At 32.8% G+C, this 15,845-nt stretch overlaps 1 protein-coding gene across 1 annotated transcript; it reads left to right on the forward strand.

Annotated features, from left to right (window-relative positions):
• Positions 1–11,194: 11,194 nt before the first annotated feature.
• LOC145123404 (shaggy-related protein kinase eta-like) lies at positions 11,195–15,262 on the forward strand. Its single transcript, XM_079058618.1, has 12 exons — positions 11,195–11,456; positions 12,381–12,473; positions 12,583–12,642; positions 12,918–13,190; positions 13,268–13,342; positions 13,431–13,487; positions 13,673–13,813; positions 13,928–13,978; positions 14,061–14,156; positions 14,229–14,312; positions 14,427–14,528; positions 14,833–15,262. Exons 1-12 carry the CDS (start codon positions 11,442–11,444, stop codon positions 14,923–14,925), a joined length of 1,140 nt encoding a protein of 379 aa, XP_078914744.1. The 5' UTR covers positions 11,195–11,441; the 3' UTR covers positions 14,926–15,262.
• The last annotated feature ends 583 nt before the right edge of the window (positions 15,263–15,845 follow it).

The raw sequence follows: 15,845 nt of genomic DNA on the forward strand, positions 1-15,845 counted from the left end.
AGCAAGTTTAGGACTCAAAAAGCGACTTTTTGGAGGTGTTTGAGCTGCTACGGGACGCGACCCGCGTGGTCATGCACGCGGCCCGTGCACATACAGCAGAGTGGTCAGCTAGACCAAAAATATGAACTTTAGTATTTTCCTCATAACTTTCGCATACGGACTCGGATTTACGCGCGGTTTTCGCCTACATTCATATTTTTGCATAAGGAATGAGATGAAACAATAAAATTTAGTAATGGAAAATGTAACGCCCGTATATCCGGGCTAGTCAATTTAGAGACGATAAGCATCAAAAATGACTTTTTGATGGAAGATTATTTAGAAGGATTAATCTTAACCAAGTTGTAGTATATGTCTCAAGGTTTCCGAAAATATAAAGAACGCCGAAATCCGAGTTATAACGAAGAAGTTATGACATGTCGAAGTTTCGCGACAGAACCGGTACGACACATCGCGACGTAAATAGTGAATTTACGATAGAGCGATATTTGGATTTAGCGATCTAAACGAAAGTCGTAGAATACGTTAAACCGAGAGCATGCATGAAAAGAACACCAAAATCTGACTTCGTATGAGGAAGTTATGATTTTTCGAAGTTTCGGCTTAGTAGTGTACAGCCCGAAGTTCGAATATGAGATCGAGCGATATTTAGCGAAACAATCTAAACGAGAATCGAAGATCTCGTTGATAGTAGTCCAACGGTAAAAAGACAGACGAAAACGGACGTCAAATGAAGGAGTTATGAATTTCTAACGGAGTTTTCCTGTCCCGGTCTACTAAAAATAATATAATAAAAATATAATAAAAATAAAGTCAAAATTAGCCGACGGAGTCTAAACGAGATTTGTAGAGTATAGTCTCACCTACGCGTCGATATAAAGAACGTCGAAAACGGAGCTCGTATGCGTAAGTTATGAATTTTTGAAGTTCGGGGCGCGAACCCCGATACTGTGTCAGAGTTCACGACGTGAATACAGTGTTCACGACGTGAACTCAGTGATTTGACCTTTCAGAGCCTGTCAGACGCAACTTGTGATGACGCATGCAGTGACGACTAAGTTCACGACGTGAGAACTTAAAATTCACAACGTGAGAGCTGAAAAATGACCCTATAAATAGAAATCGAGGGTCAACCGATTTTGGTTGCTCTATCTCTTCTCTCTCACTCCCGATACTCTCTCTAAGCCCTCTTTTAACCCCCCGAAGCCCCGGTATCATCCCGAGACCCGAAGCGAGTCCCCAAGCTCCGAAGATCCCGAAAAGAAAAGAGTTTCCGAACCGAAGCTCTGCCTGCGAGAAGCCCGGTGTGTGAAGATCTTCCAGTTTTACCGAAGAATACTACTTTACGAGCCGTAGTGCTGTCCGAGAATCGTCTAATCAGGTGAATGTGTAGTCACTTTCTTCCAACACATAAATATGAAGTATTTGCTATGAAATACGTACTATGTGTTAATAAATTGTTTGTTTATCTGAGATGGGTATTGAATATGAAGCTTTGGCTATAAAATACGTGATATGTGTTAATAAGTTGTTTGTTTATTTGAGATGGATGTTTTGTACAGGTTTAAGCTGTATATAAATGTATGTATTTTATATCAAGAAATATGTTGCATAGAACATGGGGTAGATGCTGTCGATAAATGAGAGAAAAACTTTGGTATCTATGGATTAAGGCATAGTTAATTGTCCCTAGATCCGTGAGTATGGATCAGATCAAGAGGTTAGTTTTAGATCCGCGAGTAGGGATCAGGTAAAGAGGAAAATTTTAGATACGAGAGTTTAGACCGCGTCGTTGTGAAGATCGACGGGGTGGGATAAGGGTTGTTCTTATATGGTGAAATTGTAAAAGTAAGGATGATAGGTCCCGATGTTTAAGATGATCTAGTCATCCGAGACAACGACCACAGGCTATACTAAATAGTCCATTGGAACGTTAATAGGCTCGTAGCCTGTAGGTATTTTTGTACTCTGTGTTCATTAGGTGATTGGGTTCACCAGGTGTTTTTGTACTCTGTGTTCATTAGGTGATTCGGTTCACCAGGTGCTTTTGGACTCTGTGTTCATTAGGAGATCGTATTCACTAGATGTTTTGAACTTATGTGTTCATCAGGTATTTTCGAACTGAGTGTTTAATAGAAGGAAATGGAATATAGAAATATGTCTTTTGAAATGAAATGATAAGATATGAAATGAGATGAAATGATATTTATGATGCGTACGAAACGAGTTTTCCTTGAAAATGCTTGAAACTGAATTATGGTCTAAAACTATGTTTTGCAAAGATTAAACGTTTTTGATGAAAAGTGATAAATGTTTTGGGTCACAACCCCACGTAGCTCACGAGACATTTTTGTCTTACGTATATCTTTTTAATGCCATGTATTCCAGGTAGCAATTAAGGAGAAAATTGATAGATGGAAGTTAGAAGATTAAGAGATAGAGAATGGAGTGGAACTTGTTAAGTTCCTTATTTAATGTTATTGATGTAATTCGTATTTGCTGGCTATGGTTGTATGATGCTTAATCGAAACACCCAAGGTTTTAATTGTAATTATTTTTGTGGGACCGATTTTATATTAAATGGGAGTAAATACCCAAATGTTTTTATAACCATAGCATTTGAAAAAGTTTTGAAAAATTTGGGGTGTTACATAGATTTTCGTCACACCGGGATGAATAGAGAATCTTGACTTATGTGCCTCCTCCATCAAAATATGACGAGTACCTCCTAAATACAGAACTCAAACTCTCCAATCTAGGGTCAATAATCCCCAAAAATCATAATAAAAAAGAGGACATCTAACCCACTATGCTCTTGCTCTGTCCCTGCTCCTTTTTCATAGCCTCAATCCGAGCCCCACGAATCAGCTCCAAGAGCGGGGTAATTATTTTCATCCTCAAACATACATCCCTAATCGGAGTACCAACCGCCCTGCGGCTAAGAGCATCGACTACCACATTGTCCTTCCCATGGTGATAAAGGACCTCACAATCATAATCCTTCACCACGTCGAGCCACCTGTGCTGCCTTATATTCAGATTTGGCTGATCCATCAAATACCTCAAACTCTTTTGGTATGTGTAAATGATACAACGAACCATGTACAAAGTAATAACTCCGAATATTGAGGGAAAAAACCACATCCTCTACCTCCAAATCACGAGTGAGATAATTTGCCTCATGAGGCTTCAGTTGCCTCGAAGCATAAACTATCACACGACCTCTCTGCATCAACACTACACCCAATTCCGAAATCGACGCATCGCAATATACCATGGAATCATCCACACCCTCTGGTAAGGTCAAAATCAGAGCGTCACATAACTTCTGCTTCAAAATCTCAAACGCCGCCTGCTGCTCGGGCTGTTGGATTAGGTGTCTAAGCCCATTACTATAAAGAATCTTGATAGTTTTTAATATTTTATTTAGTGGTTGAATCCCTGTAGTATACATTTATACACCACTACTATTCATTTGTAGAGTTGAGTTTGATTATTTAAAAACCCTCTTCAGTTAGTTAGTTTTTACATGGCCTTATGAAACTATGGTATTGTATAGAAACAACTAGAACTAAAATTCTTGTGTATAGTTATTCCTCGGTAACATACATGTCGTACCGTCCTATATGGCAATTTGAAAATTACAAATTTTTATTAAGAAACAAAATTAATGAAGATACATATTTGGAATTTTATTATTATCGTGGTCTTTCACATTAATAAGTCAATCACTATGAAAGGCATCATGTACAAATTCAGAAACCAAACCAGTAAACTTTAACAACTGTTTTTTATTATAAGAACTTGTTTCTCTTTACTGTTACAAATCAAATCTCTCTACATTCACACACACACACACACACACTCTCTCTCTCTCTCTCTCTCTCTCTCGAACTTACAAGAAATTTGTCACTACATCAATCTTCTAATTTGCACTCAATCTATATTGATAACCAAGTTAATTAACAGACCTAAGCCTAAGAGAGAATAAGCAAGAACAAGATGAATGAATTAGGGTTTTGTTGAGTAGAGAACACAACACTTTATCAGAGAAACGTCACACTGAAAACCTAAAAATTAAAAAATGATAATGAACCAAAAACATCATATAGGTTTCAGTATGTTATCATTGGCCCTTCAAGATTTCCAAAATGCTCTGTTGCCCTTCTATATCCAACTTCTTTTCACTTTGAGCCCTTCTATAACTCATAGCAGCAAGTCACTCCATTTTCTATAAGTAACTTCTACAAAACAATAAAATCAATATATCCATAGTTTTCCATAACAAGATTGGAACAAATATTTCTCTCATATTTTCAAAACATCACCACTACTCCTTGATTACTCCCAGATGTGTATGTTTTATGACAAAATGTTAGATTCCAGACAAAAATTTGATGTGATAATATGTTAAACATGTTACCACTCGTCATAGCCTAAAAGGTCATAGCAAATTAAATTAGGCATTCTTAGACAATATTTGAATATTGAAATAATAGTCTAGTCTTATAACTCATAGAGATGAAATGTACATTTTCAAAGTTCAGGGTCAAAACAAAACTTCGTTTCCCCATTTCATTTTCTGATTTGGGTTTTGTTTAGTTGAATGTTCTTACAGGGGAAAGCGACGAGAGCTCTGTTAGCTGCTATGGAAATGGTGGAAGAAGGACAAAAACAACCTAAAATTTCCCGAAAAAGGATAGAGCTTGAAGATATCATTGAATAGGGGGAGAAGATCGAATCAATGCGTTGCAAGATTGCTTGCTTCTTGAAATCCTCTCTCGTTTGCCCTCAACAGAAGATGCCATTAGAACAAGTACACTCTCCAAACGATGGGAACATCTTTGGACTTCGGTACCTAATCTCAGATTTAGATATTATGATGATAATCGGCCGCTGTCAGATTTTGTTTCGTTCAGATTGATTATATTTTCAATATTATACACGATAATTAAACGGGTAGGGTTAGAGTCAAGACTTTCAACTCGAAGATCACCCGTTTAATATATATATATATATATATATATATATATATATATATATATATATACGAGTAGGATCAAATGAGAACACCTAAAAGGTTGAGAACGCGACAATAGATATCATCCATCTATTATCTTAGATCTAAGGCTATAATTAATTAGAGATTTTGTTATTATTAAAATGTTTAAAATCAATTAATTTGAATTAAAATTAAGAAAAGGGTATCAGGGTAATCCCTTATTTTAAACAACTCCTAAAATCTCTCTCTCTCTCTCTCTATATATATATATATATATATATATATATATATATATATATATATATATATATATATATATATATACCTAAACCTACGACTTTATCATTCACTCCATTATTTTCCACTTGCGTCGCCGCCATCCACGAACCACTTTCACAGTCGGAGAATGTAAAAGCATCGCCTCTGCCTTCGCCACCATGATCGCCGATGATAGCCACCATTTCGCACAATAAAACCCTGATTACGCTTCTATATCCAACCATCTCTATAATCCAATGTCTCCTCCATTCGTGAGTACCAGACCTTTCAACATCCTAGGGTTATCGGTTGTTAGACCTCCTCTGTCGAAAGCAGGTGAATGAAATTGACGAGGAAGGATAGTTGGGTCTCGCCTCCCGCAAGGCGACAATCCGACTGAAACCTACATAGCAACCTCAAGTCTCCGGTGGCCACAATGGCTTCAGTAATCGGCGACAAAACTGACACAACAACCTCAAATCTGCGACGATCTGCGATTTTTCGAGTTATCTGGTGATTTTTTCGATCTCATGAGCCGTGTCTAGAGAAGAAGGTAAGCCCTATTGATTGTGTTTTCTTGTTACTGCCAATTTGTTCATACTTTCTGATAAACCAATTATCTACCTTCCCATATGCTTTAATCAGTCAATTTCATCCTATTTTTAATCAATTTTGTTGATGGCGGACGGGTCATCGTCAGTTGTGTTCTTTATAATCACTCATGATTATAAACATGGTTGTACGTATGATTAAAAAACGCTAAGTTTATCTCCAAAAATCGTAGTGTTGGTTTTGTTTTCTGTAATTTTTGAAACTATGTGAGTATCAAATTTGGTGTAATTATCACAGCTTAAAAAACAATTAGGAACTCAATGGGAATTAGCTTCAATTTTGTGTTCATTCTCCAATTGGGATCTTGTATGAAGATGAAACTTGGAAGACCTCTTTGAAATCAATCCATCCTGTTTGGTTGCTTGTTTACATATTTAGTTGCAATGGGTGTCATGAGCAGCTCTTCTTGCTAATCTGATAACTGTTGGACCCGATGTACTTTTCTTTTACACTCAGTAAGTTGTTACAAGTCACAAACCCTTTATGTTTCAGTTGTAATCTTATATGAATACAATGTCAGATGTCTCATTTGCAGTTAATCAGCAATGAATACTCCATGAGGCTGGTTCGAGAGGAGCAAGGAAAGCAGCCACGACAATGCATGTGAGGGGAAAAAGCCAAGAGGCGGTTGCCTCTTTTGATTTCACCGGAAACACAACCCCATCCTGGTGGTTATTCTTGGCAGGGAACGAAGAATAAGAAATGATAATTTTTACACTATTTTTATTTTGTATTTATTTATGAATAGAGTGTATTCATTTGTGAATATCAGTGTATTTATGTGTGAATGACTATTTAATTATACATAATTGTTTCTTTAACATTTTTGCAGATCCAATGAATAAACATGCATATAGTGGGAGGTGGGAGATTTACCAAATGAAACACCGACACCAATAGATTTCAGAAGGAACGCAAAGATGTTTTATTCAATTATGATTGTAATTGTAGTACTAGTTTCTGTATCAAAAAAATATATATTGTAACTTATTCATTTACTATTATAATTATATTCTTATATGAATAGAAATGTGTTTTATTTCTTTATATATAAGTATCATTTTAGTTGATTTTATAATCTTTTTTTTGGGTTTTATTCATTTATGATTTTACAAGTGTATTCATAAATACATCTGAGTTAATTCATTTATAATTTACAATTTTATTCATTTTGAAATGAAATGTATAAATCATTATTTATGAAGATATTTTTTTTTAAATAAATGAGGTAAACCGATAAATTATTCATTCTCTTGATATTTGATTGCTAAAAATGAAACATAAAAATGAAAAATGAAATGAAAAAAAAATGTTTTTTTAGATAGAAATTAAATCATGATTTTATTAATTATGGGCTCATTAAAAGAATAGAATCTAAAAAATGAGATATTTTGGGTAATTGTCATCATAATCACTAAAATTTAGGAAATCATAATTTAATTAGATGGTAAAATTCCATTTATGCCCTCTAAAAATGATTGGTCTACAACTGTTCTCGCGTTCTCAACCTTTTATGTGTTCTCATTTGATCGTCTCCCTATATATATATATATATATATATATATATATATATATATATATATATATATATATATATATATATTCAATATTATATATTTGTAGTGACCCAAATTCAAGAATTAAAAGTAAAATTCAAACATTCAAAGTACTTAATTTTACTCCTCCTCACTACCTATCTCATTTGCATCCTAACTCTTTACTCTTTCCATTTTTCTTTCTAAACTTACCACTACCTCCGTCCAATGTTTATTGTCCGATTTTGACTGTTGAAGTCTTTATTCTCCAAATTTGACATTAAATATTTTTGTTTTTGATATATAACACTTAATGCAAAATATATGAATGAATTGTGTTTTAAATGTCTTTTCATTGTTATAAGTTTATCAAGTAATTTATAACACAAATAAAACTATTTAAGGTCAAAGTAGAAAAATAAAAACTTCAAAAATAAAAAATGGACAATAAATATGGGACGGAGGGAGTATAATTTTTTTTTCCGTTCCACCTCCCAACTCCAGCATTTCACTTTCTCAGTTTTTTTCCTCCATGAGTCTTACTTTTCAATCTTTAAAATGTTTCAACCCGACATGACACAACATATTTATAAGGTTTAAACCTTAACCCGAAACCCGACACGAAAATAAACGGGTTGACACGACACGACACGATAATTAAACGGGTCGGGTTAGGGTCAAGCACTGTCAACCCGTTTAATGTCTTGACACGACACGAACCCGACACGACACGACACGTTTGTCAGGCCTATGTGTGATCCAACTGAGGCGATTAGTTGGAAAAATCTTAGGTATTTACGTATTGCGTATGCGAGATTAGATGAAGATTTGATTGAGAACATATTATCCGGAAGCCCTCAATTGGAAACTTTCATATTGGAGGATTGCTATGGTTTCAGTTTCCTTGATATTACTTCAGAGAGCGTTAAGAACTTGGTGTTAACTGGATACCGGAATTCTAAGCCTTAATATGCTGGAGTCGGCGATGTTATCAAAATCAACGCTCCAAATATTTTATCACTAACAATTGATGATTGTTTGGAGATGCGGAAGCTTTTGTTGCTAAACGTGTCTTCTTTAGTTGAAGCTAATTTAAATTATGCCTTTCACTTATATAATTCCATTACCCAAAGAGGTGAAAGTGGATATGCTTAAAGAGATCATACTAAACCTTCACCATGTGAAGGAGCTTAACTTTGGTATATACTGTTCTAAGGTAAAAATTCTTTTGCTTTGACAATTTAGTATTTTATGTCTTTTTAAAATTATAGTATTTCATTTCATTGATTATCCTTTGAATGAGTATAAAATAACAGGTTCTCATTTTTGTTATGGTTGTGGTTGTAGCTTCTTTCTCGTTTGAAAGCTAAAGGATTCACTTTCCCATCAAATATCAAGTTTCTAAGTCCTAGTTATCATTGGTCTGATAGATACGGTTGAAAGCAAAGATTGGTGATGCTTTGAATTTATGCTTATTAGGTATTTTCATATCTTTTTCTAATTCTTTTTGTGAGGTTTTGATTGAGTCGTTTCATGTGTTGTTGTTTATCTTTTTAGCTGGTTGTTACTCCAAAGCATCAATTGTAATTTAGAAGCTTTGTTGTTGTTTGTAATCTTTGTACTTGTACAAGTTATCGGAATTCCCTAGAGCAAAATGGAAAAATGTTTCTTGTCATGCTCTTCTCTATAACCAACATATTGATTGAACCTATTGTTATATACTGTTAAAGAGTTTTGGAGTTTGATGTTTATTAACCTTTGTGAAGTTGCAAAAGTTGTTAAATTCATACTCAATATCAACAAACTATCTCTTCGGAGGCTTAATGTTGAAAAGACTACGGAATAAACATTCCAAAAAAAAAAAATTATAATATACACTTTTCATTCACTAATGAGTCTTTTAAGGTTATTTAACAAGGGTTCTAGCAATTTAATTTTTATTAATCATGGGTTCTATGTAAAGTCAAATTTTTGAGGATTGTTAACCATGTAGAGTTAATGGTTGATTCATCATTGAGAATGAAAACAAGTTCAATAATACTTAGCAAAGATGCTAAAAATTTACACTTATATACAATCTTGATAGTTTTGGGATGCGACAATATGAAGACAACTCATACAATGACTATATTTGAGAGAAGACAACTATTCAGAAACTACCCATTGAATTTTATCTCCAAAATGAGAATCATAAGATATAAAAAATTATGCAAAAAGATATGTAACGAAGCATAATTCATTACAAGAACAATATTGATAATGAAAACAAAGAAATCATGTAGGAACCCTAACAAACGAATGCCTAAAGCTTAAAAGAATACAAGACCATGTGAATTAAAAAGAAAACGAATACTAAAGTTCTATACTTTTTGAGCCATCTTTTTTCACATATGATGCAACAAAGAGAGAAAAAAATTGTGAAATTTTAATTATTAGAAAAAATTGTAGTTAATAAACATGTTTAAATATTTTTATGTACAATTACAAGTTAACTCTATACTTCAAAAAGTATATAACCATTTATAAATTTTGCATTTATTTTATTACTTTTTCATTATTGGATAAAAAACTTTAAGGTTTGCATAAATTGGTTTTGATTGTAACTATTTGATTAGTTAAGAGTCAAATAATTGGTTTAATAGAAGCTGCAACAAAACCAATTTATAAGTGACAATCTTTCTATAATTTTTTTTCTTATAGATGATAAATATTTTTTTGTCATACTTTTAGTTTAAATTTGCTAACAATATACAACAATGATATATATATATATATATATATATATATATATATATATATATATATATATATATATATATATATATATATATATATATATATATATATATATATATATATATTTGTCATTTTATCAATTAAATTTATTAAAAAATTAATATCATAAAAAACCTTTTATATTGACTTTTTTCGGGATTAAAAATCAATTTTATTTTTTTCCTGGAAAAATACATTACATTTTTTTTAAAAATTTTTCTGAAAAGCCAAAAAAACCCTCAACTTTATATATTTTTCTGGAAAATCCCCCAACATTTTATTATTTTTTCCAAAAGAAAATCCTCACACTTGATAAGATTTTTGGGGGAAAAATGCTAAATCGAGAAATAGAAAAAAAAATACAAGTTTTTTTTTGAGGAAAATAATAAAATAAAGTTGAAGCTTAATTCGGAAAAACACCGATATTAACCTTTATTTTAAATAATCAAGATTTAACAAATGACAGAAAAAAGATTACTTATGTGATTATTACAAGTTGGGGCTAGCCCACTTGGCTAACAAGGTGTCTAACAAGGAGATCCTGGGTTCTATATACTAACCTGCCGTTCAAAAAAAAAATAAAAAAAAATAAAAAATAATAAATAAATAGAAAGACATCTAAACATAATACCATACAATGTTTTTTTATTGTTAGTTATCAAATTTTGAGTATTTAATATATCAAACAACCAATATCTAAACGCACTCACAACACTTTATATCCTCTTCTAAAAGGAAAAAAAGTTTATACAATTACAAAAAAAGTGTTTCTTAGTGAGACCTCGTATTTTAACATCATGACATTCAAAAAAGAAAACTATAAAAAAAGGAAATAATTTTTTCTTTTGTCTTTTTCCAAAGGTTTGCAATGAGGGCTCTTTCAAAAGCCACCACCATGGTCGAGACTTTTAATGGCGAAAGGCCCATCTTTTGCGTTTGTCAAATACCATAAATCTCGGTTTGTAAAAAAGGATTGGCATCATTGCAATTTCAAGAATATAAAACACCCTTTTTTGAGTTTTTGTGGGGTGAAGCAAAGTAATAGTCATAGACTATTTGCTCACTTTCTCTCTCATCGCCTCACGACATACCAAAAGAAAGAAGAGCTGTATTCACATGTAGTTGTTTGGCTGATGGGGTCTCTTTATGACCTGAAAATTTAATCAAAAAGGCTTTCTTTTTCCATTTCTCTAACTCGCCAAAAGAGGAAAACAAAATTTTCTCCTTTTTGTAACGCTCGCCGGAGGCCGGAGCTCAGAATGGCCGGTGATCAGGTACATACTACATCTTTCGTTACAATCAGGACTTCTTGTGTGAATCCTCTTTCTTGTTTTCTCTAAATTTTGGGGGAATTTAAAGGAAATCAAGAAAGAAATCGCGAACTGTGTTGTAGCATAAAGAATTGGGGTTAGGGTTTCTGACTTCTTTCGAGGAGTTCTTGCGTAAAAGTTACTTATTGGTTTGTGTAAATTGGGGAATTTCAAAGTAAATCAAGAAACAAAGCTCGAATTGTGTTGTAGCTTACAAAATTGGGATTAGGGTTTCTGATTCTGTAATCTTTGAGTTGATTATGTCGAGTTAGGGCAAGATTCATAATCTGGAGTTGTTCTAGGGGTTCAATTAGGGCTTCAAAGGTCTATAACATGGAACTTTCTATTTGATGTTGTGTTAATGTTAGCTTATCTTGCTAGATCAGTGCTATATTGTATGATTTAGATTTGTTTCTGAACTTCAAATTCTTTTCCATGAGTTTTTTTCTCATTTCTTGAGCTGATCTGGTATTCGTATACCATTGTGGCTCATTAATTTTTTTTTTGCTAAAACTTGCTTTGAGTTCTCATTAATTTGAATTATAAAAGTTGCATGAATGTCTTATTATTTTTTAGGTTTTATATTCCAGTTTATATATTTTCTATATTGTCGTGTCATTAATCGCAATGTAAAAGATAATCATTTCGGATGTTTTTCCATATACAAACAATTGAAATAATAGCTTCATTTGTGTTTTTCATACACTTTTTTTGGTACATATGCTTCAATACCCTAATTCCCTAAAGTAGGAAAAGGAAATGATAACACTATACTAATTCTGTTCATACAAAATCTTCATCACAAGATTTCTATTTTGGCATTTTTTTCTGCATAAATCATATCATAAACTTTTCATCCAACAAAATTTCTTTATAAATTATATTCAGGAAATATCTGCCCCAGTTATCGATGGGAACGAAGCAGCAGCTGGACACATCATATCAACTACAATCGGAGGCAAGAATGGAGAACCAAAGCAGGTACACATACACCACCTTTTTCTAAAATCCAAGGGTAGTTTGGTCATTTTACACCTATCTCAATAATAAGCTTTTTACAACAAATTATTACGAATTTGACTTTATGCAGACCGTTAGTTACATGGCGGAGCGCGTCGTAGGGACCGGATCATTCGGAACCGTTTTCCAGGTATCCATTTCTTTTAATAAAACAAAATTAAAAAAAAAACATTCAAGGTCAAATTTGTAAAAAAAGTTAGAACTTAATTAGGAAAACCGATGTTTGATATGCGTTTTATTGGGTCTGACTCGGTCAGATTCAGACTGTTTGATACCACACACACACAGACTTAGAAGGCTTTGACTCGATCAGATCTGACTCAATCAGCAACTATCAAACAGTCTTGAAGTCATTATTTTTGTATAACTTTTTGTTTTATACTATTTGTTATCTTTTTTTTTTAGGCAAAATGCATAGAAAGTGGAGAAACGGTTGCGATAAAAAAAGTATTGCAAGACAAAAGATACAAGAACCGTGAGTTGCAATTAATGCGTGCAATGGAGCATCCAAACCTTGTTACATTAAAGCATTGTTTCTATTCGACTACAAGCAAAGAAGAGCTTTTTTTAAACCTTGTTATGGAATATGTCCCCGAGACAATTTCTAGGGTTTTAAAGCATTATAATGATCTACGCCAAAATATGCCTCTCGTTTATGTCAAACTTTATACGTATCAAGTGAGTTTGTTTAATTAGGGGCTGTTTTTGTTACTTTTTTGTTTTGCGGGGACTGATAGTGAATGTTTGTTTTTTAGATATTTAGGGGGCTTGCTTACATGCATACGGTTGCAGGAGTATGCCATCGGGACTTGAAACCTCAAAATGTTTTGGTGAGAATTTGTTTTGTGAAAGTTCTTTTTTTGTTTTTTTTTTTTTAATTATTAACCTTTTAGGGTTGATTTTGTTATGTTTTTTCAGGTTGATCCTTTTACTCATCAAGTCAAGATTTGTGATTTCGGAAGTGCAAAAATGCTAGTATGTTCTAAATCCCCTTCAATTCATTTTTGAAATGTTGAAATGACCATTATGTCCTTTACTTCGCTTTTTTTTATTTTGAAAGCTACTAAATCAAACCCAACGTATAACTTCAATGGTGTGATTTTTCTTTCTAAAGTTAAAATGCTATTTCTTATTGTTTCCTTTAACTTAACCATGGTTAGGTGAGGGGAGAAGCAAATATTTCATACATTTGCTCACGTTTCTATCGAGCACCAGAACTGATTTTTGGTGCTACTGAATACACCACCTCCATTGATATTTGGTCAGCTGGTTGCATTCTTGCTGAACTTCTTCTTGGACAGGTTTACATTTTAAAAAAAAAAATAACAAATCTTATAACATTTTCCATCTGAAAAGGAAAAAAAACATTATTGTACATCTTCACGTATTAATTTCGACATTTTTCGCATTTGTAGCCTCTATTTCCAGGAGAAAATGCTGTTGACCAGCTTGTAGAGATCATCAAGGTGTGATTTTATTTTTGTCGACTTAAAAATTGAAAGTGTTATTTTATAGTTTTTTAAGGTTTATATATAAAAAAATTATTAGGTTTTGGGTACACCAACTCGAGAAGAAATCAGATGCATGAATCCAAACTACAATGATTTTAGGTTTCCTCAAATAAAGGCTCACCCATGGCACAAGGTATGATCTTTTTATTTTTTTATATTTTTTGTTGTTCATCTTTCTAAAAAAAGTAAATTTGTTTTTTTTAAGGTTTTCCATAAACGGATGCCTCCAGAAGCAATTGACCTTGCATCTCGACTCCTACAGTACTCCCCAAGCCTTCGCTGCAATGCTGTAAGTTCCTTTACACTCAAAAAAGAACATTATATATATATATATATATATATATATATATATATATATATATATATATATATTATAATGATGTATGTATGATTTTATGGGCAGCTTGAAGCCATGGCACATCCGTTCTTTGATGAGATAAGACAGCCAAATGCTCACTTACCAAATGGTCGACCATTGCCTCCTCTTTTTAACTTCAAACAAGAGGTAAACCATGTTTAATTAACTTTTTGGATAAATGATGTTAAATAAATATTTTGAGGAAAAAAAATGACACTACACTTGGGAAAATGGAAAGAAAACTGAAATGAGGGCAAATTTGTAAAAAGGTAGGACTTAATGAGCAAAATCCTTCTTTCCTTGACAATCTATTCTTTCTAACATTATGTCAAAAAAGAAAACATCTATGTATAGCTTATGAGTAAGCTAAATATCCATTTTTTTAACATAATGTAACTTTTAAATCATATTTTTTATGGTGATTTACTAAATGGTATTTTCATGGGTCCAGTTGTCAGGGGCATCTGTAGAGCTTGTCAACAGGTTGATTCCTGAACATGTGAGGAGGCAAATGAATTTACAATTTCCACAGCCTTCAGGGTAAACATAATATCATATTATGGGAAAAGCCGATTTCAGGATTTGTGAAAATGGGCGTAAAGGTCTTTTTACACAAGGGTAAAGTTTGAAGCCCAAAGATCCAAAGTTTATATAGCTAGAAATACATGGAGACGAGAAGTGAAAGGTGTGGAGTTTTGGTTGTTTCTTGCTTGCCACTATTGGGAGGCATTATACCCCACTCATTTTGTAGGCATACAATAACAATACTACTAGCACTATGTTTTTTTTTTCTTTAAACTTGTTATGTAAATACCTCCAGAAACTGTAGGTGCTGTTTGTTTTCAATTTAATTGACTTAATGAAGTCAGGTAATCTATATATGAATGAGTGTTTCTTTAGGAGAAAGTATGATACAGAAAGACAACTTAACAGAGAAAGTCATAGAAACAAATGAAAGTGATTGTGGAATTGAACTGATGGACTACTTTAGGAAACAGGGTGCACGATCAATTGCGTGACAAACATGAAAACATGAAATGAACAAACCACAATTTACAATTTATGTTAAGTTTTTATTTGAAAAATATGCAACGAACAAAACTCAAATTACAATCGAAGTAATAGAAATTAAGGGAAAACAAATGATGCCTTGTGCCAAAGATAAGTTGTGACTTGTGTGCAATAGAAACGTGACGATTGTCGAATAGATGGTTAAAATGTGAAATTATAATCCTATAAAAATTTTGATTTGGTTAAGGTTGTGTTTGTAATATAGGACATAAGATACTTAAATAAACAAGTGGCTTTAGAGGGTGTGTACCTTGGTGGAAAACTTTAATTTATTTTATCCCATGAGTTTTATTTTGATATAAACATTTTATAACAGAACAATACTTATTTTTATATATATTTTTTAACATATAACGAAGGGGTCCTATAAGAGAACTTTTCTCTTATAGAACA

Source organism: Lactuca virosa, chromosome 7 (genome assembly GCF_052849685.1).
Source record: "Lactuca virosa cultivar CGN04683 chromosome 7, Lactuca_virosa_CGN04683_v6, whole genome shotgun sequence".
Lineage (NCBI taxonomy): Eukaryota > Viridiplantae > Streptophyta > Magnoliopsida > Asterales > Asteraceae > Lactuca > Lactuca virosa.

Bases quoted from the DNA above. Each gene is read 5' to 3' on its own strand.
- LOC145123404 (XM_079058618.1), top strand. The intron at 12,474-12,582 runs GTACACATACAC...GACTTTATGCAG, and splicing joins AGAATGGAGAACCAAAGCAG to ACCGTTAGTTACATGGCGGA. The intron at 13,191-13,267 runs GTGAGTTTGTTT...TTTGTTTTTTAG, and splicing joins TCAAACTTTATACGTATCAA to ATATTTAGGGGGCTTGCTTA.